Source organism: Heterobasidion irregulare (assembly GCF_000320585.1).
Source record: "Heterobasidion irregulare TC 32-1 unplaced genomic scaffold scaffold_12, whole genome shotgun sequence".
NCBI lineage: Eukaryota > Fungi > Basidiomycota > Agaricomycetes > Russulales > Bondarzewiaceae > Heterobasidion > Heterobasidion irregulare.
Window position 1 is genome coordinate 1266194 of NW_009258208.1, and position 26551 is coordinate 1292744.

General features: G+C 49.3%; 9 protein-coding genes across 9 annotated transcripts; 3 read left to right on the forward strand and 6 right to left on the reverse strand.

The window, feature by feature from the left end:
- Positions 1–49: 49 nt before the first annotated feature.
- HETIRDRAFT_330275 (uncharacterized protein) lies at positions 50–449 on the forward strand (the record flags this gene model as incomplete). Its single annotated transcript, XM_009554023.1, has 3 exons — positions 50–84; positions 146–167; positions 225–449. The coding sequence occupies 3 exons, from the start codon at positions 50–52 to the stop codon at positions 447–449; spliced, it is 282 nt and encodes a 93-aa protein (XP_009552318.1).
- Positions 450–493: 44 nt separating this feature from the next.
- HETIRDRAFT_481612 (uncharacterized protein) lies at positions 494–1787 on the reverse strand. Its single transcript, XM_009554024.1, has 4 exons — positions 1608–1787; positions 1402–1471; positions 1189–1348; positions 494–1102 (listed from the first exon to the last, which is right to left on the reverse strand). The coding sequence occupies exons 1-4, from the start codon at positions 1711–1713 to the stop codon at positions 851–853; spliced, it is 588 nt and encodes a 195-aa protein (XP_009552319.1). The 5' UTR covers positions 1714–1787; the 3' UTR covers positions 494–850.
- Positions 1788–2460: 673 nt separating this feature from the next.
- Positions 2461–4733, forward strand: HETIRDRAFT_430490 (uncharacterized protein; the record flags this gene model as incomplete). Its single annotated transcript, XM_009554025.1, has 8 exons — positions 2461–2519; positions 2704–2764; positions 2817–3297; positions 3369–3602; positions 3717–3776; positions 3832–4004; positions 4090–4182; positions 4248–4733. 8 exons carry the CDS (start codon positions 2461–2463, stop codon positions 4731–4733), a joined length of 1647 nt encoding a protein of 548 aa, XP_009552320.1.
- A 202-nt stretch (positions 4734–4935) lies between these two features.
- On the reverse strand, positions 4936–7381 carry HETIRDRAFT_436918 (uncharacterized protein). The gene has a single exon (XM_009554026.1). The coding sequence runs from the start codon at positions 7126–7128 to the stop codon at positions 5275–5277; it is 1854 nt and encodes a 617-aa protein (XP_009552321.1). The 5' UTR covers positions 7129–7381; the 3' UTR covers positions 4936–5274.
- Positions 7382–9948: 2567 nt separating this feature from the next.
- On the reverse strand, positions 9949–12736 carry HETIRDRAFT_53797 (uncharacterized protein; the record flags this gene model as incomplete). The annotated part of the gene is made up of 11 exons (XM_009553562.1): positions 9949–10153; positions 10255–10298; positions 10365–10557; positions 10630–10710; positions 10817–10890; positions 11133–11574; positions 11684–11858; positions 11934–11958; positions 12017–12140; positions 12204–12327; positions 12415–12736. 11 exons carry the CDS (start codon positions 12734–12736, stop codon positions 9949–9951), a joined length of 1809 nt encoding a protein of 602 aa, XP_009551857.1.
- A 282-nt stretch (positions 12737–13018) lies between these two features.
- Positions 13019–13976, forward strand: HETIRDRAFT_126085 (uncharacterized protein; the record flags this gene model as incomplete). Its single annotated transcript, XM_009554027.1, has 3 exons — positions 13019–13040; positions 13119–13619; positions 13843–13976. The coding sequence occupies 3 exons, from the start codon at positions 13019–13021 to the stop codon at positions 13974–13976; spliced, it is 657 nt and encodes a 218-aa protein (XP_009552322.1).
- HETIRDRAFT_481614 (uncharacterized protein) lies at positions 13940–14312 on the reverse strand. Its single transcript, XM_009554028.1, has one exon. The coding sequence runs from the start codon at positions 14238–14240 to the stop codon at positions 14031–14033; it is 210 nt and encodes a 69-aa protein (XP_009552323.1). The 5' UTR covers positions 14241–14312; the 3' UTR covers positions 13940–14030.
- A 10135-nt stretch (positions 14313–24447) lies between these two features.
- On the reverse strand, positions 24448–25292 carry HETIRDRAFT_422695 (uncharacterized protein; the record flags this gene model as incomplete). The annotated part of the gene is made up of 6 exons (XM_009554029.1): positions 24448–24473; positions 24611–24808; positions 24839–24888; positions 24913–24995; positions 25050–25180; positions 25250–25292. The coding sequence occupies 6 exons, from the start codon at positions 25290–25292 to the stop codon at positions 24448–24450; spliced, it is 531 nt and encodes a 176-aa protein (XP_009552324.1).
- A 390-nt stretch (positions 25293–25682) lies between these two features.
- On the reverse strand, positions 25683–26310 carry HETIRDRAFT_422696 (uncharacterized protein; the record flags this gene model as incomplete). The annotated part of the gene is made up of 2 exons (XM_009554030.1): positions 25683–25917; positions 26081–26310. The coding sequence occupies 2 exons, from the start codon at positions 26308–26310 to the stop codon at positions 25683–25685; spliced, it is 465 nt and encodes a 154-aa protein (XP_009552325.1).
- Between the last annotated feature and the right edge of the window lie 241 nt (positions 26311–26551).

Below are 26551 nucleotides of genomic sequence, written 5' to 3' on the forward strand. Positions count from 1 at the left end.
CGATATTGAGCGCACCGCGGTGCTCGACAACCAGATCGCGACGTACCTCATGATCGATGTCGATTCAGGCTTTGCCCCCCCGTTGTGAGTGACATCCTTGACATATAGCATAGCTGGTAGGATCATGATTTGTATCATTTTCCAGTTGGCAGCAGTGCGTGGGGACGGTAAGTTTCAGCATAGATCGTTCGCCCCAAAATCAGCACCAGTGACGTTTCGAACAGGTAACGGTGATGCGCAAGGACTTCAAGCCACTGACGGCCCAAGCCATAGAGACCATCTGGATGTATCACTCCTATGTGCTTGATAACTTCGGCGAGACTCCTGATTTCAAACCAAGGAAGTTCATCACGCCTACGGGTTTTCGCAGATATTGTGAGGAGTACAAAAAGGAGGTCAATGGATATGGAACGCGAGATGATTTTCGAGATGTCGTGTTGCCCTTCTGAACACATACAAGTATGTCTGGACAATACGTTGAAGCAACCGGAATGACTGTGTATAAGATGTATATAAAAGCAACGTCTTGCTTCAATTGGAGGCGTGACTTCCAATGCAGCGTGCTCTAAGATTAGCTTGTCGCTTAGAGCTTAATTAGCAAACGAGTGTGTTATTTCAAATGACAGGTATAGATATCACCGCATGGTATCTGCAATGCGCCACAGAAGAAGGAAAATCTGGATGAACGGAACAAGACTAGGCAAGGTCAAAGTGGTCATCTTAAAGAGAAGACAACCACCAAAGTGTCACTTGTCCAAAGAGTAAAGAAAGATTATCACTTTAACCAAGACACAACCAGCCCGGTAACGAGACCCACGCCCAGGTCAGACCGAACTATGCCTAGATACGATCAGAAAAGCCCGAACGCCGCACCGACAAGAGCAAGGACACCCGCGCCGACAGACGCGTGCAGGCCCTCGGCCCCACTTGAGGACTGCGAAGAGGATGCTGAGGAGGTGCTAGAGGCGGTTGAGCCTGAAGCGGAGCCTGAGGCAGTGGCCGAAGCGGACGCGGAGGATCCGCTGTCCGACGGAGTTGCGGAGGCAGGCGGGTAGGACGCACCGAGCGCCTTCACTTCGAAAGGCTGCGAGGTGGCGTAGACCTGACAGACAGCGGAATGGAAGCCGGAGGAGCACGCAGCGAGAGGATAAGAATAGACGTCGGGAAGAGAAGAGCGAAGCGACGCACGTGGGTTTGGTTGACTATGTCAGCGAGGATGATGGTATAGTTCGTGGCAGGAATGAGGTTGGTCTGCTGCTGAGTGATGGTGTGCGAGCAGTCGGCATTGTTCACCGTTGAGATGATCGCACTTGGAGCGACCAAAATGTCGACGTTGGTGTTGGCGAGGCTGCATTCATATATGAGATTTGAACAGTAGCGAAAAAAAAAGATGACACGTGCAGAACTTGGAAGGTGGTGGCGGGAGGGTTGTCAGTGCAAGACCACACGAGGGTGTTCTGTGATTGGGCAACTGTCGGGTCAGCGGATGCGGGTTGGATCGAGGGTTGCAGGAGGTGAGGCCATGGAGATGACGGTAGCGCCCAAGCAAAAAGGCGAAAGACATGTGATGTCAAACACCGTTTTCGATGCTACATCGGACAACTCACCCCACCACAGATTAGGCCCACCAGGACTGAGAACGGAGAACTCGGCGGCGACAGAGCCGACGAGCGCGCTCAGGGCGGCGAAAGATGCAACGCGACTGAAAAACATGATTTTTTAGAAGTGTTGTCGTTGAGTGGACGAGGAAGACGGCGGTGAGCTGGCTGGACAGGCTCTGGCGTGTGAGGGAGGGGTCGGAAGACTCGAGGGAACCTGAGAACAACAGTTCCGAACGATCAAGAGACGTCACCTGATCGTGCAGACTTTGAATCTCCGTTTCAATGCGGCATGCTCTCGTTTTGGCGGTCTCCTCGCAGCTCGCACTGTCACTTTCGCAGAAAATTGAAGGTAATAGCGAAGAGTTGGGATGGACCAAATGGTTGTCTAGTCAGTTTCCCAATCCAATAGATCTCAGGGATGTTGATTACGCATTCCAAATAGATAATCAGCTCACTGAACAATCTTCAAGGCGAAACGACAGCACACTGTACCTTGTGTCAGATCAGCTACAGAAATCTCAGCGTCAGATTGCGGCAGCGCAACACAAACTATTGCCTTTATGCATGCAATCGCATTGCGTTTGTTGTGTGTCAGACTTCACGACTTCGCATACATACCCTTGTCCGCCGCAGACCCAGACTCGACATGAGGCGCTGTGTGCTGTCGGAAGCACTGATGAGTCTAAAGATCTGGAACCCGTTCATAATCTGGGAATCCTAACATTCCTGACAGTTGACATGATTCTGTTACTGAATAGTGAAGAGGCTGCCTTGACCCTAACCTGATGGCTCGAAGGCTGAAGTGAGCCCTCGAAGGCTGAAGTGAGCCCTGTCAGACCGTTCAGGGTGATCAGGGAGTATGTCAAATGTTGATGGCCTCGCTCAGTACCGCTGCCCGCATGAACTCGCAATGCAAGTGTGAGCGACATCGTGGGGTACCGAGAGGAAAAAGTTGTGATGGTCGTCTAACTCACAGGAATCCTGCGTTTTGGCATTTTTGCTGACGTTGGACCCTCAAGGCCTCAACGTTATTGTAAACGCTGGAAGCTGAGCGCTGAGCGCTGAGCGTTCAGCGCTTCATGGTATGAATGATATGATTCAGATTTCAGACGCCATCAAGGGGAGAGCGATACGTGGAGCCTGGGAGCCCCATCTTTTTCGCGGTTCGCTCTAGCGATCTCTCAACTTTGATCATCGTTTCCTTGCCTCTCACAGCAAGGACAAATCAAACTGGAGATACATGGTCTGCCGAGCTCCATAGACCCCAACTCTGTGCGAATTACAGGTTTAGGAAATGTGCAATTATTGGGCATCGCATGTACCGTCGGCAAGGTTCAGCCTTTGCCTACTGGCGCTGCAGAGGCCATCCGCAGCCTCCAGTCCAAGCGTGCATTGCTCCACGAGGAAAAGAAAATCATTGACGCGTCGTTGGTCGCCCTAAACAACTATGTGACCGACATGAAAGGCGACAAAATCAGTCCGAAAGAAGCAGACAGCTTCCTGGACACTTATATGACTCGTGCGCGAGCACTGATCAAAACCGGTACTGGACTTGACGAGCATATTTTGCTTATGAAAAGGGAGATCAGGGCTTTGACGCTGGAGCAGTCGGCCAAGCAGGGTAGGGCCGAGGGCCTGGTGACTGTGATAGTGATGGCTCAAGCAGCGACGGATGTTGAGCTCAAGCTGACTTATGGTATGTCTCGTCGTCTCTCTGATTCAATGTTTGTACGAATGATGATATGAACGGTGTATGTGATCGTATAGTTGTACGCAACGCGACATGGTCGCCGACGTATGAACTGCTGGCGGAGTCAGAGAGTGGGAAGCCTGCTTCTGCGGTCTCGCTTCACTATCGTGCACGGATCACGCAGAGCACGGGCGAAGACTGGACGAGCGTTGCGCTGACTCTGAGCACGGTGGCCATGGACGGATCAGATCAGCGTATTCCTGACCTCAAACCCATCCGTATCTGCCCGCCCACCGTTATGCCTCTTCATGGTGTATCCATGATGATGCGATAGCAAATTCCTCGATCTCGCTCTCCGCTTCCTGTGCAAGAACCACGGGACAGAATGCGGCGTTCACGTTCTGTACACTGCGCCCGCGGATTAGCTCTTGGTGGTCTCTTCGGGCGCTCCTCGGGTGCCTTGAATGATAATTATGAAGATCTAGGTATGGTGAACGAGGAAGAGGTGACCACGATGGGTCTCACCGCCCGCGTTTACAGAGCCCGGGACGATCGTGAATGCAAGCCCTTTGTCGATGTCTTATCGTGTTGAGGGCAAGTCGAGCATCTCGAGCGACGGCGTCACGCACAACGTTTCCTTCGCACAACTCCAGTTCGAGGCTGAGGTCGCTCACATCGACGTTCCACGTGTTAAAGCGATCGTGTATTTGCAGGTGCGTATTGTTTTATTTGTGTTTGTGATTTCGCATATTCTGTGGTGACAAGAGACCTCACGGGCGTTGGTCGCATTTGTGATAGGCTGGGGTGAAGAACACGAGCAATTACTGGCTGCTGCCTGGCCCAGTGAACGTGTTCCTCGATGATGGTTTCGTCTCTCAAACTTCGATTCAGGTGCGCCCGATTTTCACTATGTATCTTCATACTATAAATTACCGAAACACTTTCTGACTGTACAGGATATTGCGCCAGGTGACACGTTCGACTGCACGCTTGGGCCCGACTCGTCGACGAAGATCACGTACGCGCGCCAGTCGAAGCTTGTCGTCGCGAGCGCGAGCGCGTTCTCGGAGCCGTTTAAGATGATGACGTACACCGCCCACACGATCGTGTACAACAGGCACGCGTTTGCGCTCGAGCGCCTCATCGTGCGCGATGTGATCCCCGTATCGGTCGAGGAGGATCGTGTGCGGGTGATCTTGCGCTGTCCCGAGATCCTCGCGGAGGCTAATGAGGGCGAGGATTGTGTGGTCGCCCAGTCGGACGGGGGCGTGGGCGTGGATGGTCTCAAGGTGCGATGGAGGAAGGTACAAGGAGATAAAGGTGGGAAGAATGAGGGCATGTTTGAGTGGGTTGGGGCTGTGGGCGCTGGGAAGGAGATCATGATTGAGACGGAGTGGGATGTGAGAGCGCCTGCTGATGTTAACTGGGTCGAGACGAGTTGAAACAGTCGCACGACAACTTGCGGCATTATGATTTTGAGATCAATATCGGTATCCCGTCTTCACATGATTTCGGAAATCCATTTTTGACCTAGCAGAGGAGAGTGGTATGTTCCGCCCAATGTATGAGCATTCTTATTTGTGTTCGACTTCTACCTCATCTACTTCAAAGACATTGCATTTTTCAATCGCAGTTCGCAGCAATCGACCAGTAATCATCTGATCTGAATTGTATGGTTTACATGAAGTATGGTATGTACGAAAAGCATCCTTTGTGAACGAGTCAAAGAATTGAAAAGTCAATGTCAAGTCCTGATAACAGTACACATTACCGATCCAGAGTACAACATAGTTTCCCAAAAGAATATACGGGAATGCATGAACTATTTGAGATATAAAAGAGTGTATGAACGAGACTGCGCAGCGCTGTATACGGATAAGCATCCATTGCGGCTCTTAGGGATGAGTGTGATACGCACACGGATTAGGTACATGATACTGGACCAACCCCAAAGAAACAATATTTTGTCCGTGTGGATGGCTGTTACTTCATCCTCATCCCTCGCAGTTTGGGAATAACGTCGCCGATATTTCTCTCCTGGAAACCGTATTGTCCCGCATCCTGTGTCGCCACTGTCAAGGAGGGAGATTCACCTTCGTCTAAACGTTTGTCCGCCGATGACTGAAACGGTCTCCGGACACCTTGGTTCCTGGTATTTGGATAACCCACAAGGCCCGTTGAGTTGGGAGTTCGCAAGGGCGGTTTCGACGGACTAAGAGGCAGCGTTCTATCGAGATGTGATTCGACAGTAGATTTCGACCGCGACCTCATTACTCCTTGACGTGGAAAGCCGCGGAGCTGAGAGGATAGCGTATGCTGATGACTGAGGGATTGTGCAGAGGCAGGGGTGGAGGCAGAGATGGGTGCCGGAGAGTACAGCTTCATCGTCGCAGAAGTGTGCACAAGGGGCCGTGAGCTAGACGGCAACGAGCTCGCCAAGGGAAGGCCAAAGGTTTTTCTAGATGGCGACGACGGGGCAGATTTAGGCGGCTGCGGGGTCCGATGGTGGGGTGAGCGCGATGGGGATTTCGCAGTGGCACGCGTGGATATTGGCGCCGTCGCGGGGCTCATGCCATCACGAAGGTCGTTCGCCGAAGTGGACGGCATACCAATGATAGGTAGGGGTGGGACAGGAGGATGATTCTTGCTGTTGACGATCTCTGAAACGCTGTCTGCGCGCGATATTCTCGCTTTGGCCTTGCCTTTATCGGATGTGTTCGATAGAGTGCGGGTGCGTGGCCGTTGTGCGGAGCGATCGCCGCCGGACATGGAAGGGGCAGAAGGGTTGGACGTGGTTCTTGCCCGTGCTTTGCCCTTGTCAGATGCATTCGACAGCGTTCGCGAGCGCTTATGGCCGGTAGGCTGCATAGGAGGGACGATGGTCAACGCGGGCTTCATTCTCGTCTTGCTATCGCCCTTGGCCGAGGACGTGGACAACGACCGCAAGCGCATAGTGCTAACGCCTGTCAGCCGTGGAGGAGATGACGCCGTCGTCCTGGTCGAATTTTCAGAGGATATGGACACCGGCCTGAAGTCTTTGGATACTGCAGCGTCGCTATTTGTGTGTTTACGAACCACTGGAACCGTGCCTGTCCTTGGCCTTGTGGAGGCTGAGGATGGCGAAGACATGGCGGAGATGATGGATGAAAAGTACATGGACGATGTCCTCGAGGATGGTGCAGAGCTTCCAGACGGACGGCGGCTCAGCCGTGTACTCGAGGTTGACCATGAGCTCAACGGCGTCAGAAGGGAACTCGTCCTGTCGCGATCCACCTCCTTTTCTCGATCGCCATTGACATAATCGTCCGGATCACCAAAAGATGCGATCACCCCTCTGGATGCCCATGGCGGTAGCGATTCCTCGTCTTTCCGACCGACGTCTATGGGACGATAGATGCGAGACAGGCGGAGGCTTTTGATGCTCTCCTTCATGGGGTTTGAGTGGTCGTACTGAGTCGCCGTGGGCGTCGGAGGAAAGACGAGTTGTTCGTGATGAGTAGTAGGCGAACGCGAAGCAGGCTGATGGCCGACGTCGAGAATTGGGAGAGAGAGTTTGGGCTTGCGTGATGACGAGAGATCCGCGACATGGGGAGGGACGTCCTGCGCAGTAAATGAAACGACAGGCGTATGGATGTCCTCTATCTGCAAGTTCAAACTGTCCTTCGCTGCGTGTTGGCGGCGGTGCACTTTGAACATGGTGGGGCCGTCCTTGCCAAACAGATTCCCGAATATTCGACGACGCTTGATCGGTGCAGGATCGTCGAGTGTTTCGGAGAGCCCGGGACCTTGTGGTGGAGTATACGTCGTCTCCGGGAAAGAAGAGACCGAAAGCGACATGAGGCGCAGAGTCCGCGATACGTTCGTAACAGAATCAAAGGAATGTGGAGTCGAAAAACAAGGAGCGGAAGGGTTTGGGGAATACAGACTAGCCAGCTCACACTGATCCAACTACGTCGAGCCTAATAATAAGGAGGGTCAAAGAGCCCAACGACCTCAGTTACTAGCTGTGATTGATAGTTGGTCGACGGCCACACGGCTTTTGGAACCGTGGCGGAATAGAGCGGATTATGGCACCGCCTTGTCGTTAGATTGATTGTCGCGGCTGAAAGGTTTGGTAGACACCGCGAGGAAGGATATGTGGGTAGATGCTGGATGTCAGTGATTGATGATGAGGGAGGCTGAGTACCCAGGCTGTATGATTGACAAATGTGAGACAACAATGCAGAATCAATATTGTGATCATCATGTTCTGTATAGAAGTTTTGACGCACCAGGAGGCCTCGCTCGAGAGCGGTTCGATAGGCACGCGCAAGGCGATGACCTGGCACTCTTATACTTAACGAAGTAAGTCGGATGGAACCGCAGCTATCAGCGCGACGTGGTCGACCACCTGTTCAGCAACTTTGAAATCTGGGATGGGACCTTTGAACATTGCGTCTATGCGTAAACAGGGTTTTGCCATTCGGGTGACGGTCATAGGACCAAGCCGGAGCGGGCAAAGATATAAACTGAACATACCTTGTTCCCAATTCAGGTTCTGGCAGATCCTCCTCACTCCAAGGATAGAAAGGATGCCTGACCCGGGGAGAATGTTACGACGTGTAGCGCAAGAATCCAGGAGGAGCGAACAGGTGATGCTGATCTGCAATTATAGGGAAGCAGCAACCGTGGTGGTCCAAGTCGGGACCGTCATCAGAACTCCGCATCACACAGCAGCCTGCTAGACTTCAAATCTGCCGCAACAGCCACCCAGCCCTGCACATCTTACATACCCTGCTTCTGATGCCTTGAAGCGTGATGCATGATGGTTGGCAGGCACCCGATGGGCCGATTGCAATAACATTGAACGCTCGTTCACGACGGGGGTGGTCATCGCCCGTATAGGCCTGCACAGACGCTGCAGCGACCTCTTGGTCTCATTGACTTCACCCGGACGACATTTCACGTCAGAAGCCAGCTGCAGCGAAGCTCGCGGTTCTTGCTCAATTTCGTCGGGGTCGCGATGAAAGAAGTTGAACAACCGTGAGAACGTTTTCCCTTTTATGCAGGCGGCAGTTGGCGGGGTCAATCGTCTGTTCCGAGTATGTAGAGACGCGAATTGAGCGAGCAGCGCCCAGCGTTCCTCACGACAACTGGACAATTTAAATCTCCAAGCGGCAAGAGCTTCTACCCCACAGGTAAGTGCTAAGCGAGCGCTACTACCACACAGTAGCAGCCTTCAGCACATAGAACCGACGCTGTGCTCGTTCATCGAGGTGAGTACTCCTTAGCTACAACGCGAAATCGGCCAACGCTTCCACCATCGTCTGTTCGTCGACAGTTGCCGCTAATTCGATCACGTCAAACGTCTCTCAAATCCCGCGCAACTCGGGCGAGGCGTGCCTATGCATCAGTACGCGGTGCATCTATCGCGGCGCGCGCGCCCGCCGCAGAGCGCAGCATCACGTCTAATCATACAACGAATTCGCAGGTATCTTTAATGCTGCGTTCTATGTCACCACGATCCATCATCGGCCAGGCTCTCGCGGTGGCAGATACCAATTTCGGGCGTCCTCCAGCAGCGCGGCTTGAGCTTGCACTCGACTCAGTCGTGGCATCAGTACGACGCGCCCTCACCAGGAATCAAGAGCGCTGGCCGCAGTCGGACGACACCGTTTCCGCGTGTGACGTACACACCGTCGTGACAGAAAAATCCAAAAGCAAAGCGACCCGGCCATCCACAATAAACAGCAACAACGAAGAGCAATCGACAAAAACGTCCCGCCTCGCAATGTCATTTCCTCAAATCACGTGAGCACCGCCGCCGCCGCCTCCTTTTCACGCCCCCACACCACCGACTTCAACAGCCTCGCGCCCGCGTCCGATCCCAGACCTAGCCCTCTCCATGGCGCACACATCGCGCCGCACGCCCACAGCACCAGCAGATGCACGAGCCCGAGCCCGACCGACACGTCCACGCCCTCAAGCAGCGTGTCCGCGACCCCGAGCACGAGCAACAAGCCGACGACGATGGCGAGCTGGGTGTTCCCGCCCGCGGCGTCGTCCGGGCGGACGTATGCCAGCGACGCGACCTGTCGAGCGCGAAAAATGCACGTACGTGTCAGTATCCGCGCGCTCCCCAAGGAAACATAAAATAAAAATCCCCGGGACAAGCCCGGGAGGAGGAACGTGGCGCTGGAGACGGACGGACGGACCTTCGCGACCAACGCGCACGACTTCATCGCCCTCACCGCCATCGCCGCCCTCCTTCCTCTCTCCATCGCCCCGCCTCTTCCCCGCTGCCCCTGCCCCTGGCCCTGCCCACGCCCAAGCACATAACCAAGCAGCTCCCCAACCGCACCCACCCACGCCCACCACACCCGCGCATTCGACACCTCCGGCGCAGGCAACGCCCGCCTCCCTGCCCCCACCACCGCCTCCTGCTCGCGCTCGCGCTCCCATTCGCGTTCCCATTTCGGCCCCCGCGCGCTGCCGCCCGCGTACTCGGACGCGGTAGGCGTCGTCGCGGGCGAGCTCGCGCCCGAGCTCGGAAAGCGCCGAGGGGCGGGGATGAGCGACGTGAGCGCTGCCGCCGCGGTGCTCGCCGTCGCCGTCTTCGGGCGGCCGCGGGCCGCGGGGATGGGGTCGAGCTGGCGCGGCGGGGTCAGGATGTCAGTATCAATAACTGATAGCGGAGACACGATGGAGATGAGGGATGGGGGAGGGGCGACGCACCTTGCCGTCGTGGAGGGCGGCGAGGACGCGCTCGCAGGATGGACGTGCGCCGGGGGCGACGTTGAGGAGGCTCTCGAGGAGGATCGGGTAGGAGCCTGGGAGGCGGCGCGCGGTGAAGGTCGTCTCGAGCTCTGGGGTGCTCTTGAACCTAGTGCGCAGCGGCACGGCGCGATGACATAGCATAAAGGGAAACGAAGGGAAACATGAGAATGAGAATGAAAAAGATAATGAAGTAAGAGAAGAACGGACCCTTTGTACCCCAACACCTCCCTCTCAAGCCTATCCATATCGCTCTCTCCACCTGCCCCACCACCCGCACCCGCACCCACGCCCGCACCCGCGCCGTTCCGCCGATTCACTTCCGGCGACGCAGGCGCGGGCCCAGGGGCGGCCTCGTCGCGGTCGCCCTGCGCGGCCCAGCGGTACGGCAGGCGGAAGAAGAGCAGCTTGTGGAGGAGCATGCCGAGGGACCACATGTCGGCCTTGGAGTCGACCTGCTGGAGGCGGCCGGTGAGGGGCGACGGGAGGGATTCGGGCGCAGTGTATTCGAGGCTGGCAGGGCGGGTGAGCGGTGCGAGTGCCGGTGGGGATGGGTGAGTGGGGAGAGAGGGAGAGGGGGCTTACGTCCCAGTGTTCCCAGAGCGCGCGCGTGTGCTGTGAATCATGTCGCGCGAGGTCCCGAAATCAGATAGCATCGCGCGGGGGCTGTTGCAGGCACAACGGCAGAAAAAATCAACGTGTGTTCAAGTTGGAGGGAGCAGCGGGGTAGGGCCCCTCTAAAAAGGAAAGAAAGAGAGAGAGAGAGACGCACATGAGCTTGCCTTCATCCCACGTCAAGAGGACGTTCCCCGGCTTGAGGTCGAGATGGAGGATCGACTTGTCGTGCTGTACCCACGTCCCCACATCCCACCGCGCGTACCGCACATACGCCCGCGCATAGTCACAATAACAATGACAATAATCCCAATAAAAACGATGTTAACAGTGGTCAGCTTTTGCGAACGGCTCGCGCCTAAGACAAAGCCCAAGCCCAAAGCAAAGCACACAGCCCGGCCCAGCCCGGGGCAAAGAAAGAAAAAAAGAAAAAAAGAAAGAAAAAGAAAACTCAAAGCAGAAGCGCAACGCACCAAGAACGCAAGCCCCTCTACCACGTCCGAAAACAGCCCGCGCACCTCCTCCGCGCTGAACAGATGCACCGCCTTCCACGCGCCCGCGCCCCCCGCTCCTGCTCCCGCTCCTCCTCCTCCAGCAGCACCCGCGCCGGGAGAGCCAGCGCCAAGCCCGAGCTTCTCGCGCAAGCGCGCCTTGTCCTCCGGCGGGGCGCGCTGGAGCGCGCGAAAGGCGCGGATGCGGGCGGAGCGGGAGTGCTGGTGCCGGTGCTCCGTCGTGTGGTGGTGCTCGCCTTGGGAGCTTTGGTGATCAGGGGAGGCCGGGGAGGAAGAAGAGGGTGTGGGAGAAGAGGGGGAGGAGGGGGACGAGGGGGGAAAGGCGGGGAGGTGGGTGGGGCGGCCGAGGCGCGTGTCGATGAGGTCGTCGAGGGAGCCGCCTTCGGCCCATTGCATGAGAACGCTGAGTGTGTGATGGGAAACCGAATCAGCAGTCATTTCGCAGATCAGCAGGGGGCTCGGAAGGCCGGTAGAGGGGAAAAGGGGGAGACGCAGAGACGCAGAGACGCAACTGCAAAGTGGGCACTGTGGGCCCGAACTGGGAGAAGCGGGTGGACTCAAGCCACGCGTGGTGGTACGAGACGACGTTTGGGTGGCGGAGAGTCTCGAGGAGGCGGACCTCGCGCAGGATCTGGAGGAGGTACGCGCTCGACTCGCCGACCGCAATCTTCTTGACCGCAAAGTGGCCTGCGGCGACGAGCGCCGAGCGATGACGAGGTGATTAAGCGGAAGAGAGACGGAGAGCAGGACAAGGGGACTAACCGAGGGGGTTGCCGTCGAGCACGTGCTGCAGGCGGGCAGGCATTAGAGAAAAAAAATGAAGGCAATGAATGAAACGGACGGACCTGGCAGAGGTAGACGCTGCCGTTGGCGCCCATGCCCAAGCGGGCCTCTTCCTTGAAGAAAGCATTAAAGTACCCCTCCGCCATCGACCCGGGCCTCAACCCCCCGCCCGCGCCCCACCCCCTGCTCCTCCGCTCCTCTCCGTCCCCGTCCTCGTGCTCGTCGAGCAGCGAACGCGGTGCAGACGACAGAGAGCGAGACGAGGAGGAGGAGGCACGCGCCGCCTCAACGCGGTAGGGCGGCGGCGTGCCCGACCGGCTCGCGGTTTCATTCGCGACCTCGAGCAGCTGGAAATAGTTCGGCGCGCGCGAAACTTCGTCCTGGAATGCGTCCACGTCGTACCCCACGTCCAAATCCACATCCAAATCCGAATCGTCCATATCCATATCCATATCCATACCCATGTCCATATCCATATTAATGTCCGTATCAATTCCAAACTCGCGGCCGTCCTCGCGCGCACGCGCAAAGCCTGGCGGCAGCGGCCGCGCGCAGTACGGGCATATGCGCGGGCGGCGCCGGGGGCGCGCGGGGGCGTGCGGGTGCGAGCTGTGGATGGTGAGCGCGTGGGAGGTGGGGTTGTAGAGCACGACCTGGTTCGAGACGTGGAGGATCGGTCGCCAGGCGGGGTCGAAGGGCGAAAGGGGGACGAGCGCGGCGCTAGGGACGTCGGGGGTGGTGGTGGTGGTGGTGGTGGTGGTGCCGTCGTCGTCGTCGAGCATGATGGGGAGAGGAGAGGTGGTGCTAGAACGAATCTCATGACTCTTTCGCCTGGGACGGTGACGCTCGACGTGAGCCCAGAACACGCGGCGTCACATCACGTCACGCTTGTCACGCTGGCCCCCCACGCACGCTCAACTCACGCCGGTCGCCATCGTCGTCGTCTCCCTCTTCTCTCTCCTCCTCCTCCTCCTCCTCCTTCTCCTCCTCCTCCTCTTCTGCCGTCCCACCGTCCATCGCCCGTCTACCACAGGCTCTCCCTCGCCGCCGTCGTCGCCGCCATAATGTCCTCGTCCCCACGAACCAGCGCAGCAGCCGCAACGGGCACACAGTCAGGCTCCCAGTCAGGCTCGGCCTCCAACTCCGGCTCTGCCTCGGGCTCAGCAGCGACCTCAAACTCTGGCTCGCTCTCCGGCTCAGCATCAGGTTCAGTGTCAGGCTCAGCCTCCGGCTCCGCCACCACGTCCTCCATCAGCATCCCCCAGACCGCAGCCGCCGGCGGCCTCACCATCACCTCCCCGCCCCAAACCACGATCGCCTTCTTCAAGCTCGCGTCCGCGCAGCCCATCACCTTCGCCTGGAACCTCACCTCGCTTTACAGCACCCCCGCGCACCTCACGCTCTCCGCCGTCTGCGACAACGGCATCACGTACCCCGTCGGACCCACCGACGGCGTCATCCCCGGCACGCAGACCTCCGTCGTTTGGGACGCGTGGGCCTTCCAGCAGTCGAACCCCGCGAGCCCGCTCCCACAGGCGACGTTCACCCTGAATATTTTCGACGAGCGCGGGATGGGCGCCGCGAGGGAGCCGGGGCTGTTTTCGCCGAATAATGCGCTCAAGTTTGCGCTGTACACGCCGCAGGCGTATACCCCCATCGCGTCAGGTGAGTCGAGCTTGCGTTTCTCCCTGGTATCTCTGGCATTTCGTTTTTCGTTTTTCGCCGGTCCCTGCTTTCGTGAGTCTGTGGGCTCGTGGCGCCGCCCCGCGCACGCATGCTGACCTCATCATCGTGACGACCATGCTGACATCCGCTCCCTCTCTTTCCCTTCCCTTTCTTCCTTTCCCCTCTTTCGTTTCCCTCCACCTCCTCGCGCTGGCGCTCGCAGGGTGGACCTGCAGCGGCTGCAAGAGCGACGCGCTCGCCGCGTACACCGCGCACCCCGCCTTTGTCGGCATCTTCGCCACCATGCTCGCCATGTTCCTGTCCGGGCTCGCGGTCATGCGGCATGGGATGCATTGAGCGCGCGGCGGCGGCGGGCGGCTACGGGGGAGCCGGGAGGTGCGTGGAGGTGCGTTAGTGCGTGGATGGAGGGGGGAGAGGTGGATTAGGTAGAGAGAATTCGCACGAAGGAGGGAGGGACAGGGACTCGGTTCCGGCATTGGATTTTCGCAGTTTCGGCGTCGTGGTGTTCGACGTCGTGTGTTCGGTGTTTGGTGTTTGGTGACGCACAGCTGCTCGGGCGCTTAATTGGACTATATACATACGGACATAACATAACTTCATGGGCTGCCTTACTATTGTTGCACCGGAGTTGCAAATGGTATGAGAGGTTCAAAATCGAGCTCCTCGCAGCACCTTTTGACGGCACCTTTTGAAAAAGATCGTAGTCGTTTATTTAAGCACTCTTCAAGTATCAGAGTTTTTGCGAGAACAGAAATTGGGTGCAGCAGTGAGGAGGCAATGAATAATGGCTTTTAAGGCAGAAATATCTGAGAGATGCTCAAGATCTCTCAGATCCTAGAGCTCAATTACAAAACTAAAAAAATAGGAATATGAAGAGGTATCACTGAAAGCATTCAGGTCATTTTGTCTGACTTTGAGGGCTCCACTGCTCTTCACCAAATTGTTTTTGATGGGCAGAGCCCGATGGCAGGCAGAGTGACAGAGATTCTCGGGCCATGTGATATTTGGTCATTCTTTGAATCTCCACATGGTAGGTCCTTCTGCAGTGCATACAGAATAGTGCACCTATCTGGAAAAACCTCCTCTCAATCAGATCTAATTCCTCGAAATGTTAATCTGAGCTAATTAGAATATATTATTCATAATCAACTTTATAGTCAAATTTGCAAGTAAGGGGACATTGTCTATACTAATATTGTTATAATCATGACTTATCGGGCCTTAATGGCGGTTTATTCCAATACGATCATCACAAATACTAGGCGGCCTCACAGGTTGAGGCATACATCAAGGTACAGGTAATAACCTTGGTCATCCACTCCTAACAGATCACTCATTGTTGGTCAAGTATCATGAGCCTTTATTGCAGCAGGCATCCTTTCTCGCCTTACAAACTACTCACACATAGGGCATAGAGCTCCTAGTCTTTCCTGGCTGGAAGGAGACAAATGGAGAAGCATAAGAGTAGTTGTCCTAAGAGAGATGACTTAGAAGAATACTTACGGATATATATTTGGCATTCTCAAGCCCTATTTCCTAAAGTAGTATATAAGGCCCATAGAGTAGGCTGGTGGATCTCCAGTCTATTTTCCTTTGTTCCATGCAGTCTTCTTACTGCACACCCTTTGCTCTGTACTGTCTTCCTATAGTACTCACCACTGCCCCTTGTATCCTCGAGATACAAGATGTCGCAATATATCTTCGGCTTCTGTGCTATACATACAGTTGAGACCATTATTCTACTCTTCTTCCACGAGTGACCTAGGGAAGAACCTCCTACTCTTGGGGTTATTAAATAAGTAGTTTGTAACAAATATAGTCCTATTGAAATCTACAACCTGATTATAATTTTATTTTTAGTGTATCATTTATTTTTATTGGTTTACTATATCATTGTCTAGTGCCTAAATTCAAATATCAAAAGCCCTGATTTTTAGGGTATTTATTGACCCCTTTATATATAGAATAGATAAAAGATGTATATATAAGAAAATCAGAAATGTTGAGATTGTCTTATTTATATCATTATGTTTAGGTTACTAGGTAAATAACTTAGGTCTTGTGGCTTAGTAGCTTAGAACAGTGGTCTAGGGTATGCAGACATAAGATTGTTGGTTCAACTCTTGTGATGGGCAAGTTTATCACAAGATGTGACTTTAGTTTGATTAGTGAGCTTTATAGATACTCTGTGATTAAAGGTATAGTGATAGTAGAGGAATTATAGGACTGGATTAGTTGCTATTTTTCCGAAAATGCATATGATGAATTAGATTTAATTAGCTCTAATTAGACCTTATAATTTTAGGATTAAATTAGGAGTAAGCTAAAAATCCTTAGTGGTAATTGGAAAAAATCTAGCTATATTTACGCTTAACTATGGTTAATTTGATATAGAGCTTTTCCCTAATATTGTCCATCAGTCTCTGATGGTAAGGTTCATATCTAGGCCTTGTTATATAAGGCCTCCCTTGTTTATTATATTGTTAATATTCCAGATACAAATAGAATAGCTTAAATAGTAGGTGGAGAAGTTGTGTTTCCATATCCATTGTTCATGAACTAAAATTCTTTTATAAATAGAGTCAATGGCAGCTTTTGCTCTAGTACTTCTTCTTTCAGTTGTTAATTATACATCAAGATGAATGGAGGTAATGATATTATTGCTAATCATTCTAATTTAAATACATGATAGCAGCACATACTTGGGTTTTCCTTTGCCTCTCTTTTTCACTAGTAAAGGAGAGGCTAGGTAAAATCCTATACAAGATCCACTAATAACTCTTTCCTATCTATGTCTTTTAGCTTCTAGAAGATTGCTTGGACACTAGCAACATTATGGACAGGTCTGTTGCCTCATTGTCTATTAGATGGTATGTAGTATGCTCAATTGTGTCGACTGAATCCTTCTCTTTCTAAGAAAGAGTCTATATGTTCCAATAGATGACCAGATTGTGATATGTCATGGTGGTTGCTATTAGAACCTCCCTCCTCTAATCCTTGATATAATCCTAGATAGTTGCTTATCTAGGATTTTTGATTGTCTTTATCCTCTATGTCAATACTATGAGCTTTTCTATTTCCTCTGTCCACTGGCTTGTGCTAATATCCTTAAGATAGTTGAATGCCTCTACATAGGATTAGACAGTCAAATGCCTAGTGTCCAAACTTTCTATAATTAAAACAAGTGGTAGTAGGCTTGCCATCATATGTGTACTTCTAATGAATGGCATTTTGCTTTTATAAAGAATTAATGTCTATATCCACTGCTTGGTTATTTATTTTTCATGGGGCATTGGTAGAGTTATAGCATGGTAAAGGTTGGATATGAAAGTGATTTAGGAAATAACTTCTAAAGGAGGTGGAGCTGGCAAGTATCATTTTTTAAGCACTTTGAGCTCCTATATGTTTATCTACTTCATAGGCTATATTGATTCAGTCCTAGATTGTATCCTTTGGTAAGGTCTTTTTATCATAGATTTTGTCCATGACCTTTAGGTTTAGTCTTCATTGGAAATAGGAAACTTGTTCTTTGTCAAAGATGTTAGCATTGGTAGTGATAAGGGAAAACTGGTTAGAGTACTCATCTACAGTCATCTTTTTTTAGAAGAGGGCTATGAGAGTGCTCTTGGCCTTGTTCTTTTTATTGGATTCCTTGAATTGAAGCCTAAAGCTATTAATGAAGTCCTTTTAGGTACCAAGGTCCTTGATAGGGTTTGCCCTAATTGTGTTGTTGAGGGGGTTCTCTGCCCAGGCACTAGCTATTCTGTGTCACATATATGAGAGGACCAAGGAGATTTTGTCATTATTAGACTTGTATTGATATTACACTTAGACATTGTTAAGCACTTAATAGTGATGTTAGAAGAGAAGGCAGAAGATCTGAATAGAAGAAAAAGAGGGGAAATGACTTAGAATAGAAAGGACATTTAATTCCAATTTTTTAATATATATATTTCAAATATTTTATCTCTTATACTTAGTTTCTTATAGTGACATATGCCAAATATAATCACATGCTACAATACTTCCTAATAAGGAAATTTTAAACTTTAATCTGCTAACCTCTTACTAGCAGCTGGCATAAAACATTAGTAAAACAAATGCCACCTATAGTGCAAGCTACCTAACTTTGAAGCCCAACACTAGTTTAATAAAAATACAATTAATTAATTAATTTATTGAGAGCATATTGTGGTATAGTATGGTGCATTGTATTATATCATACTAGTTTTACCTTTGATCAAAATGGGTATCCATCCACACTTAGATGATATTCTATAGGCTCTCAAATCATATCGCTGCACTATTTCTGAGCTACTATCATTACTACTATAAAGCTACCTCCATGCTGATCACCTCACTTATTAGCATTTGAGCCAAGAAATTAGGAATATTCTTTTATTTTTTCATAGCACTCTGATATTCTTAGCCAATGACATTCTAGGTATGCCATACTTTAGCTAAGGTATCTCAAATACTTTGCTTCCTTGTATTCTAGTTGAAATTGTCTCTATATAGTATGATGCAATGTAATAAGCCATTTTATATTTCCACTTAATAAATAAATAAATAAACAAATATTTGTTAAACCAGTATTAGGCTATAAATTTAAGTGGCTGGCACCATAGGTGGTGTTCATTTACCAATGTTTTATGCCAGCTACTAGCAAGAGGTTAGTAGATAGAAGTTCAAAAGTTCCTTATTCAAAAGTATTGTAGCATGTGACTATGAACTATTGGGCATGTGCTATTCACAATTACCTGCTTTTCTCTTACCTTCAGATGGGTAGGAGCCTGGGTTATATTTTGCTTTTAAAACTAATTTTAGAGCCCTGAGTCTATCATAAAAAGGGCTAAACCATGGCAAAACAATAAGGAATAGAAAAAAAAGCAATAGAATCTGGTAGAATGGAGATAAAATTCAGTGGAAAGTTAAAGAATGTAGAGGAAAGGGAAGAGTCTGGGCTATGCCAAGGTAAAAGGAGCAGAAGGTTCTGAGCAGTTCTAAAGGAATTTGAAGGAACATTCTGCCAGATTATAAATCTTTATTTTGCTTTCCTTTCTGTTTCTCTGCTTTCCTCCCTATTCTTTTATTTCTATACCATTCTTTGACTCATTATGACTCTGCTCAGCCTATATATACTAGGAAAGAGATTCCTGCTTGAAATAGTATATAAGAAGGCTAATTGTCCTACTTTAGGCAGAGACAACTTGCCTATGAACCATTATCATCAGTTAGTTAGTGCCTGTCCATTAAGTTCTTTGAGTAATATTAGTTAGAAATAAGCTTCAAGGCTTGAAGGGATACTAGATGACCTAGTAACCTGCTTTTGATCTGTGCAGCACCTCAGCAACTAGAATCACAAAGTACTTAAGCTTGTTTTGAATTTATTTGCTTTTTACAGAGTATTTTTGTTGTCAGTGGTCTGGTACCACTTTATAAATTTGTCAAATATCTTAGGATATTTTCATTACTGCCTTACTCTTTGACCAATATCTGTGTATTGTGCCAATGCCTGAAGATATTATCTAAAACAACAATCAAATAAACACTAGGTATATCTAGAAAAATAGGAAAACCTAATTTTATCTAGAAGTGAAACTATTTCTCATTATGATATTGGTCTAATTCTGCTATAAAGAGAAGGAGGCATTGTAGAAGGAACTTCTGTAATTCTGTCCTATTTCCTGTAAAGTTATCAGGGAGTTTGACCTTCCCTTTTCTAGGTTGTGTAGTTATAGTACCAGGGGTCATTTCCATTTCCAACATGTTGGTGTTGTCTTGGGCATTTTGGGTGTTAATTGGTGTTTGAATATCTAAGTAGTTGGAGTTAGATGTTTCCCCTTCCTGTTCCAAATCCTTTAGTATAACTGGTTCCAGTCTTTTGTACTAGGGTGGTGGTACCCAGGATTTGTCTAGTTTGTTCCAAATGCACTCTGTCTCTATTCTATTATCTCCTAAAAAAAAGTGTCATTTTTCCCTAAGTGAGCAGTTTGGGTAGTTTGGTAAGGCTGCTTAGTTGGTGTCTGTGTAGAAACAGTAAGTCCCTTGTTATTGTTATGATTATGACTTATTAGGCCTTTATGGCAGTCTATGCTAATACAATCATTACAACTATCAAGCAGCCTCATGCTATGGGGTGTACACTAAGGTATAGGTATTATCTTTGATTATCCACTCCTAGTAGACCCACCTATTGCTGGTCAAGTATCACAGGCCTATTGCAGCAGATGGCCAATGGAGGCTTACATACACACTTATGGGCATAGAGCTCCTTGCCCTCCTCATTAGAAGGAGAAAAGTGGAGGAGCAAGAGTAGTCATTCTTGGAAAGTAATGACTTGGAGAATACCTATGGTATATGCATACAGGATTCTTATGCCCTTTTTCTAAAGTAGTATAAAAGGCCCATAAAATAGGCTAAGTATCTTTAGTCTATTCTCTTTATTTTACTATAGTCTTCAAACCACAGTCCTCACTCTACTGTAGTCTTCATACTGCCCACTTTGTTCTATTGCATCTGGAAAAACACCCCCTTGTATTAGCTCCGGATTATATCTAATAGTGTCTTAAAGTATCTAAAAGTGTTAATAGTATCTAAAAGTGTTTTATTTCCTAATTGGGAGCAACACATTGTGAGCATTGGATTGGTTTCTAATTTCATGATATTAGCACTAATTCAATACTAAGAAGTCTTTAATTAACAGTAGGAAATAGTAAGTACTACTGCTCTATCAGTGCGAAGGTAAAGATGTGGCACATTCTATACTATTTCAGCATATTACTCTCCTTCATATATGCCTATACCATTATCTTGCAGCTCTTTTGCTGACTTTCCAGCTGCTTTTATAAGGGATATAAAAAGAGAGAAATGTGCATTAATGCCCCCAGCCACATTATTGGCAGCTTGGTAGCTGCCATAAGAGGCTATGAAGACCTAGGTACCTTGTCCTTGCACACAAGATCATTAAAGTTGTCATTGTTAGCCAATGCCTGCTACTAGTCATTATAGGACACAATATGTGGGTTGGACTTAGGGATATGCTATATGCAGCCTTATAGACCTTGTCTATTAGTATAATGGCTAATACTGTCTTGTGCAGCACACAATCATCATCACTATTGATATTACAATTTTTAGCACTATTTATATTGTTTATTGCCTTGTTATACAGAAAATGCTCAAACTTGGTATTTTCCTCTAGCTATTGGGCTGTGGAAAAGACAGTCATATTGGTATGTGGTGCCAGAATGATATATTTGCCTGCCATATAGGAAATATATGCATTAAGCATATTAAGATTACCTCCAACAATCTTGTGCTTATTTATATATAGGCATGCCATACATATACTCTTGTCCCCACCCTTTACCTCACTAGTGGCTATTTGGAAAACCCCTCTCTCTTATTGGATCTTGATTATTCATAATCATGTTTTTGATCAAATTTTCAAATTTAGGTAGCATTGTCTATACTAGTAGAGTCCCATTGAATATTACACTCAATCACAGTTTTACACATTCTCAGTCCAAATTGTATAAGTGCCATAATTTATTTATCCTATATAAAGTGTATTATCAATTTTCCATTGGTTTATTATCTCTTTAGTAGTGTTCAAACTAAATCCTGAAAGGCCTGACTTTTTAGGTATTTATTGACCTGTTTATTTATTAGATAGAGGAAAGATAAATGTTGAATAAAATTTGAGATATTGAGGTTGCCTATATTATGTCTACTTATTTAGATTACCGAGTTCATATATTAGACCTTGTGGCTTAGTGGCTAGAGCATCTGTCCTGGGTGCTTGCATATATAAGGTTGTTAGTTCAACTCTGGCAGAAGGCAAGTTTGTTATAAGGTATATTCTGTGTTTAGGTATTCAACTAGTGCTCTAATAGACATGACTCTATAAGAAGGCTATGAGAATTGTGATGCTTGAATTATTATGATTTTTCCGAAATTTCAAGTTATAATTAATCCTAATAATTCCTAATTTAGGAAAATTATGTCTAATTAGAATAGGTTTAGAGAAGGGTAAGCTAAAAATGTCTAATCCTAATCTTTCATAATTATGCATAAATAGAACTAATTAGAGCTTAATACAAGGGAGTGGTTTTCCAGATGTGCCCACTGCTATAATACACTTGGCTCTTATGCTGTTTATACAGTTGAGACCATTATTCCACTCTTTCTCCTACTCTTGGGGTTACCAAATGAGCAGTTCATAACACTAGAATAGACTTTTCTGCCCCTACCTTGCTCAAACTCTAGCTTGCTGCCACATTTTCCCTCACAACCTTACTTAGTGGGGATATAGACCCCCATTAAGAAAGTGTTATTGCACACACCCTGGAGCAAGACCTAGGCTGAGACTATCCTCCTAGTGCTACATGAACAAACAACCAACTCCATCATAATAATTGCCCTATCTGACAATAAGGGAACCTTTGGTTTTATACAGACACCAACACAAACGTTCCCTTGAACCATGATAACTGCTCACACAGGAATGGGCATTACTATTTTTCCTACCCAGACAGAATAGAGGAAGAGTTTCTTTGGAATGAAATAGAGAACCATTAGGTTCTATTACCCTAGTACAGAGATCTGGCACTGGCAATCCCCAACAAACTGGAGCAAGAGGAATCTGCCTCACAGTCAGACTCCAACCCATCACCAAACCAAACACTGATCAATACCTAAAACCAACCACTTGCCAACATGTTAGGACAAGTAGCAGCTTCTATAACCACTCCTTCTGTGATAGTACAACCCAGAAAAGAAAAAGTCAAACTCCCAGACAACTATACAGGCAACTGTTATGATTACATTCTATCAGGCCTTAACAGCGGTCTATTCCAATATGATCATCACAAATATCAAGCGGCCTCACAAGGTGAGGCATACAACAAGGTACAGATAACAACCTTGGTCATCCACTCCCAATGGATCACCTCATCGTTGGTCGAGTATCACAAGCCATATTGCAGCGGGCATAGAATGCTGCCTTACAAACTACTCACACACCGGGCATCAAGCTCTTAGTCTTTCCTGGCCGGAAGGAGATGAACGGAGAAGTACAGGAGTAGTCATTATTGAGAGAGACAACTTAGGGAATACCTACAGATACATATATGGTGTTCTTACGCCCTATTTCCTAAAGTAGTATAAAAGGCCCATAGAGTAGGCTGAGGATCTTCAGTTTATTCTCTTTGTTCTTAGGCAGTCCTCATACTATCTACGATCTACCTCCCCATTGCTACATTGCAATACATCTCTGGCGCCTGTGCTATGCGTACAGTTGAGACCATCGTTCCATTATTTCTCCACGAGTGACCTAGGGAAGAACCTCCTACTCTTGGGGTTACCGAACGAGCAGTTCATAACAGCAACTATACTGAATCCCAGAAATTCATGCTCTCATCTAGAAAAACCCCCCCTTGTATTAGTTCTGGATTATATCTAATAGTATCTAAAAGTGTCTAAAAGTGTCTAAAGCATCTACAAGTGCCTAATTTCCTAATTGGGAGCAACACATTGCAAGGATTGGATTAAGTTTCCAAATCGGGAATTACCTCTTTCTGTGGCTGAAAAGGTAGTTTCTAATTTCATGATATTAGCACTCATTTCATACCAAGAAGCCTTTAATTAGCAGTGGAAAATAATAGGTACTACTTTATCAGTGCTAAAAGCCAGCATAACATGTGCTGCATTAGTATCTTCTTACATTGCTCTCTTTCACGTACGCCTGCACCATCACCTCATCCTCACTCTCTGACTTGCTGTTCTCGAGCCCGACGCGGCAGTCACGCCTCTTCGTGCGCAGTTTGCCCTCTATTGCATCCTTGTGCAGCATCTAGTTTCACATGTTGTCTTCGTCATGGTGCTCCCTGTGTCACAGTGTCCACTGCGCGGCACCCGATCATGAATGCAAGCAGAAACCAGCGGGGCAGGAAACAGGGAGCTTACTGGAACTTCTCTAGCACCTTGAGCACCTCGACGAGCTTGTCTAGCTCCTCCTCACCCTCTTCATCCTCATTGCCCGTGCTCTGCTGGGCCCAGCCAAACTCGAGTGTGTCCTCCTTGTCTGACTCGACAGTGCCGCCCTTGATGAACTCAAAGCATCCTAGCTCCGGCTTCAGCTTTTCTACGTGGAGCACATCGATCGCAGTGCGCTGCATGCACTCTGGAGAAGTAGACGGTGGAGTCAAGGAGCAGTACCCACCAGGCGCGAGGGGGCTAGTGTCAGTCGGGCCAAGGGGGAGTGCAAAGGCGCGTCGCCCGTATCAGAGAATGCGAGCGTGCCGAGGGGAAGCCCACGGGAGGAGTTGTGCAGGCTGATCGCAGGGGAAGACTGCGTGCGGGTGTGAGAAGGTGAGAGGCGGCAGATTTCTAGGCTAGAGACGTCCGGGCACATTTGAGTGAGAAATCTATGGGGGACAGCAATGCGGATGAGACGTCATGGGAGTGTCATCATGTAGATAGGAGAGTAGACGAACCCATTTTCCATCACACAGAGTTTGGCTTCTTCATAGGGGCGTGCTAGACGGCCTGGAGCAATCATTCTTGCTCTTTGTCGAGAATCAAATCTGCCTTCTGCAGGAGCATTGTGTCCGCTTTGAGCGCAAGCTTCATGACCAGCATCGATAAAACACATCAAGAATATGAGCAACATAAAAGACGGTCAAACAGATCACGCACCTGAGTCTCGTCGAACCTGTCGGCCAGTTCACCAAATCTTATGCCTTTGGGGATTTCTTTAATAGTGCTAGAAACAAATATCTGCAAAAATACACCTTGTGGCGCCTTAGCGGGCTTGATCCATGCTCCCACCTGATCCCACCACAGGAGCATCGGCTTCATTGTCAAAGAACTACAACATACCCCCATGCACATCCTCAATGCTGCTAAACACAGGAGACAAAGAGGATAACGGTGAATGCAAACACTGAATTTTCCGCAGTTTTGACAGCATGTCTGCGAGTGGTATCCGAATGGTGTCAGCATCAGCATTCTGAATCTGGGTGCTCCATTATATATGGCGGGTGTCGCAGCCCCCGCTGCTGCAGGATTCACCATCTGTCCAACATAAGGGTTGGGCGTCCCTCCAACATGACGCATCGACATGTGACCTGGCATTGCCATCCCTGACACTGCCGGTGTATGACCTGGAGTGCGCCCGCTGTAAGGTGTATGACCTGGAGTATGCCCGCCATAGGGTGTGCGACCTCCGCCGGGCCCGCCCAGACTCTGCAACTTGTGCATCTGTCACACTTTGGATGCGTTGCACAGCTCCGGAACACCTGTGGCCGCCATGTCAAACAGGTAGTATGCCTCTGGTGCAATGCGGACAGGCTGTTCAAATGACTCAGCAAGGTATCCACTGAGCTAGATGAAATATGCACCAACCCATGTGTGAATGGTCGAGTTCTTGTTTGTGAGGAAGCACAGGCTAGAATGACCGGGCTTCTTCCGGTTCAGACCAAAGCCATACGCGCTCTTTGATAGATTGGCGGTGACAAAGTTCTTAAGGAAAAGATCTAATAATACGTGAGGCACAAAAGGCTCACATTTAGATAGCGGTCGATAGATAATGACTCGGGACTCACGCAGCTCATCTTCAGAGCCAGGCTTGAACTTCTCGAAGGCCATCAATTCCTCCACACGTCACACCACAGCCTGGACACGGTTGACGATCAACTCATCCAAATCCAAGAACTCATATTTGCTGTCAATGATAAGCTGGCCGCCGATGCTCTGGCCAGTCGGGTCTGCATTTGGCTCAATGACATCTATATAAATTAAACGTCAGAAGGCATCGTGGGCACTAATTGACGCTGCGGCAGGCCTGAAAATGAGGCACACCTATGTGTTGGTACAGTTTGTCGGATGAACTGAATGCACTCCAGTTTTGATCCAAGACATGTTGGAAGTCCGCCAGTAACTACCCAATTCGACCAATTATCAGATGAACAAGATAACTCACTGCGTTCTGTACTTGTCAGTGGCCGGTAGGTTGATCTCATTGCAGAAAACAACGAGTCATCGGCCTAGCTGTACAGGAGCCATAATGATGCTGTTAGGAGTTTTCCGATGCTGGCAATATTGCTCAAAGGTCTTCAGTGTCAACTCCAGAGTCGTTGCGCTGGAAACGTTCAGACCCACAACTTCCATATCGGGTAGTTTGCGAAGAGCACTGAAGAGAGTCGTCGTCTTGCCAGAACCGGGAGAACCACAGAGTATAAGAGATTTGTGTTTTGAGAGCCACAAATAAAAACTTCCTCATGTCAAATGGTATCCGTTGTGGGAACAATTACATCAGAGGTGGTGACGGCCTAAGCTTCAATTTTGATTTGCAGGACCCTTGCTGCCCAAGCAGACCATTAACCGTTTGTGACATGAATATCGAAATCAAGGAGTGAGCTGCCAAGGCCTAATACAGGCAAGCAATTCCTATCTGCTTGCTGAGAAAATCGCCTAATTCTGCCTGCAAGCCCAATCTGGCATCACCAGAGAAAGCCCATATGATGCTAATCAGAAGTCGCTTGCTAACGTATTGTTCAAGCGGCTCAAGAGGCAGCGGGAAGTCAGAATGCTGGATGTTATACTCAAGAATATTCCGAGCAGTCTTGTTAAGGAGGGAGTTTCCAGTGTTGAGGGCGCGAGTCATAGTGAAGTCTATGATATGCTCAATGAATGACACATATTCTAATGCAACACTAACAAGCTCGCCTTCAGAGAAGTATCGCTCAAGGATGCCGGCCACTTGCTTCTGAGTGATGGTATTTGCACTGGTTGTGTCAGAGTTCGCATCATCTGCGTGCCGCCCAGGGGTGTCCAGTTCATCGTCATCTTTGGCGTCAAGAGGGACAGACCCCAAGGTGTCAAGATACTAGCAGTAGACCATGGAG